The following is a 3,905-nucleotide window of genomic DNA, read 5'->3' as shown; positions in this document are numbered from 1 at the left end:
TAAAGATAATAAAATATTGTTAAAGAGAGAAAATCTAATATTCAAAAAAAAAAAATTAAATTAAATTAAATTGTTGAACAGCGTCCAGCAAGCACTCTACATCTAGATTTTTGTTCAACATTATCTCTCTCTTTTTTCTTTTTGCTTTTTCAGCTTGCATTGAAGAGTTTTATTTTAAACATTATCTATTTTTGCTTACGTGGTAATTTTTCAAACAATCGACGAGTTCCAACGGAGATGTTCTAAGAGACACTATTTTAACTAACTAACAATATTATAGAGATTCCTTTACGTTTAAAAAAACTATATTAACCTCCAATATTTCAACTTTTAAATTTCACATTGACGACCTTTAAGATTATTTTTTTAAATTTTTAATTCAACAATTTTTGGTGTCATGTTTTATTAATAGTAAGTATAGTCTTTGAAAGAGGCCATACCTGACCTCTAGCTAAAAGTATACAAAAAACTTACCTCATCTAGAGACAGACATGACATCGTCAAAGCTTAAGAATTACACTACATGCGACTTAACCATACTATTTGTGATCATATGTCAAGTATAGTATCTCTCAAGCTCGTGATCAATTATAGACTTGTTAAATTGAGGAGAATTGAGAAATATTTATTTTGGTACTCAAGTTTTGGATGTCCATAGTTTCCTGACATTCAAAACCATCTTCAATAAATTCCTTTGTCCTCGAGAAAGATGATGCCAATGTTCTAATATTCAATCCCATATTACTCAAATCATTGCCAATTAGTTGATCTAATGGATTTTTGTATACTTACTCAACAAGGCCATAGAATCATCCTTCTTGTGCCATTCAGATGCACCAAATCGTGAAACATCTTTATTCTTGCATTATTCATCGATTTGGATTACTAAGCTGGCTTCTAATTAACCATCGTAATTTTTAGTCAATCCATCGATAACACTTAACGAAGTTCCCCCAAATCACATTTAAATTGCGAGTTACGGTTGGGTCTATAACTTTTGAAATGGTGCAAAAACCCCTACTTGCCGCTTCAATAAGCAAGTGCCAAAGTTATATTATCACGTGAGGGAAGAAACTTAATGCTTCCAAAAATCACTTTTCTCCATACTCATTTTCAAATGCACATTTTTCTTTTAAAAAGAAGTTATTTTTCATATATTTTTCTATATTTTTATCATGCATTATTCAAAAAACACTGTTCAAAAAATCACTTTCACCAAAGCACTCAAATCGCTTATTCAATTAAATAATAATTGTAACATTCATTTCCAATTAATAAAAATAAATTAAAAAAACTATAATATATCCAAACGAAATGTGGATCTACCACAGAAGACTAATATATTTGCCATTAGTTGTGATGATCATCAACGCCAATACAATTACCAATTAATTACTTATTTTGCATGGAACATGATTGAAGAGGGAGGGGGGGGGGGGGGGGGGGAAAAAAAAAAAAAAAAAAAAAAAAAAAAACTATCAATTATAAATGAAACGTTTTGCAGTAAATGCTACTAAAGCTTCCGTAGAAAAAAAGGATAACATTTCTCTTCTGCACGTTCATGGAGTTTAGAAAAATCCAAACATCTTCCTATGTGTTGAGAGATCGATATATAAGAATCTACAAATTAAATTTTCATAAAATTCAACGAATGATCTCGAGAAGAAACAAGTAGTTTTAGTATTAAATATTCCGAACCCTTAATGCGTGCGGCTTTGGTCCTGTTTCCTACTAGTCCACACCTAACTAAGAATGGTTCAAAGATTCTCGCTTTGATACCTCTAATTGCAGCAATAGAAAATTCAGTACAAGTAATTTAAAAAAATGTATTACATGTTCCACAAGAGAGGTTCTGATTAACCAAGGTGCAACGCAATTGACCCGAATGCCATCTTTTGCCCATTCACAAGCCAAGTTCTTTGTAAGTTGATTTATTGCACCTGTGCATGGCAATTTTAGAGAATTTATAAATTTATCCGTTTCTTGTAGAAAAAATTCAAAGATCGACCATAGATTTTTATCAGAGTTAAAGATGTAGTTGTACCTACGTAAAATAAACTATATGATGCAAATCGTTAAGAGTAACTTGCCTTTAGTCACACTATAAACGGATGCACTACCTATGTTTACCAGACCACCCACAGAGGAAATGAAAACAATTCTTCCATTGCCCGAAGCTTTAAGAAGATTATAAGCAAGTTGGCATTGATGGTAAGGAGATTCCAAGTTTGTAGCCATTATATTGTTATATTCTTCGGTTGAATAATCAACGGCTGGCTTTGTGATGAATGTACCAACATTGTTTATCTATTCACACAAGATCAAAGATCAATCTCATTGGTTAAATAAATATGTAAACAATTTAAGCGTTTAGATGACGAACATATTAATGCATAATAGCAGGCAAAGATCATGATTTCAATTGCCATATCACCACTCGTATATAAATATTATATGCACTTTCATTGGAGTACTCACAAGAATGTCGAGCTTGCCATTGAAAATTGAGGAGACTTTATCCATGAGTTCTATTCTTTGGACTCTAGAAGAAGCATCACACACAGAACCAGTCACTTTGAATCCTTTGGAATTCCATTCTTTCAAACGTTGATTGAGCTGTTCTTCATTTCTTGAACATGTATGCACGATAGCATCCATTTTAGCAAGTTCTTCCACAATTGCGTGTCTGATGATCACATAATCGAGAATAGATTGTAAAACAACCCATAAGTATTTTCAAAAGAAAAATAGCGAAGAAAAGGTCAAAAACTTGGACTTTCCCTAATTTTATAGGCATCTTAGCAAATGATATTTGAACTTTAATTTGTCAATTTTGTCAATAAAAACCAACAGCAAGGATGATTGAATCCATATATATATAGACACACAAACAACAACTTAAAATAAATAGAATCTTGCTACATATATACTTTAATTTACACTTTGTTACGTGACATTACTCTTTTAGACAATTTAAATTTCAAACAATTTTTCATGAATAATGCTATTTGCAGTCGCCCTATGTAGCAGTTAATGATTTGTTACATAAAGAAATAAAAAATTACCATATTAATGTACCAAATAACTAACCGCCTATACCATATGAGGCGACTATGACAATGTGTTACTACAAATAGCATTACTTTTTTTTTTTCCATCTAATTCACACTTGCATGCCAAATAGTTAAAAAAATCAGTGTACTAAAAACAAAGTTCAAATAGATATTTTTCAAGCAAATAACTCAATCCGTAAAAAAATGATTGGCCAATTAAGCAGGAAAATCAGCATAACAGTTGGTTTGGATGTACAAAATCAATTTCAATGAGGAACGAAGTAATATTATAAAGAGACTAAATATTGACTCATTAATATTTATGAATAAAAATTTCATGGACGAACCAGAGAAAATAAGAAAAATACCCGATTCCACGAGTGCCACCGGTGACAAGAACGGTCATGCCGGAGAGGGACCATGTTGAACTGCTGCTATATGATACCTTTGTAGAAGTCATCATCGACTTTGAAGAAAAATTCTAGAGTTGAAGACCACCGCCGTTCATGGAGAAATCTAGATACTCCGGAGAATTCTACCACCGCCAATGGAAGGAATAATCCAGAGTTTGGCTGAACCAATTCCACCGACTTCCTGCCTCTATATAGTGTTATAGTGTACTGTATATGTGTGTGGGAAGAAAGTGAGAGAAACAGAGAGAAAGAGAGGCACAAAATGAGTGGTGTGTGTGAGATAAATCAAGTGAGTGGATCGATAGAGAAAAAATAGTTAGTGCTTCCATTAATTATCGTGAGAGTTGTGTACAGGGTACTTCATTTGTAAAAATATTTTTATTAATAATATATTCATATTTTTTTGGGGTTAACCAAACACAGAAAATGAGTGCAGCTT

The 3,905-nt window shown here is 32.1% G+C and overlaps 1 protein-coding gene across 2 annotated transcripts; it reads right to left on the bottom strand.

The window, feature by feature from the left end:
* Positions 1 to 1,652: 1,652 nt before the first annotated feature.
* LOC111407406 (tropinone reductase homolog At5g06060-like) lies at positions 1,653 to 3,905 on the bottom strand. 2 transcript variants are annotated; one of them, XM_023036855.1, is made up of 4 exons: positions 3,422 to 3,905; positions 2,479 to 2,686; positions 2,121 to 2,307; positions 1,653 to 1,940 (listed from the first exon to the last, which is right to left on the bottom strand). In XM_023036855.1, exons 1-4 carry the CDS (start codon positions 3,514 to 3,516, stop codon positions 1,747 to 1,749), a joined length of 684 nt encoding a protein of 227 aa, XP_022892623.1. In that variant the 5' UTR covers positions 3,517 to 3,905; the 3' UTR covers positions 1,653 to 1,746. The 2 variants fall into 2 exon arrangements, with proteins under 2 accessions (XP_022892623.1, XP_022892622.1); XM_023036854.1 differs by having other exon boundaries at positions 2,091 to 2,307; positions 3,422 to 3,895.

The sequence above is a fragment of the Olea europaea genome, chromosome 13 (genome assembly GCF_002742605.1).
Source record: "Olea europaea var. sylvestris chromosome 13, O_europaea_v1, whole genome shotgun sequence".
In the NCBI taxonomy this organism is placed as follows: Eukaryota; Viridiplantae; Streptophyta; class Magnoliopsida; order Lamiales; family Oleaceae; genus Olea; species Olea europaea.
Note: the sequence above shows the minus strand (reverse complement) of the source record. Positions and strands in the feature narration are given on the sequence as shown.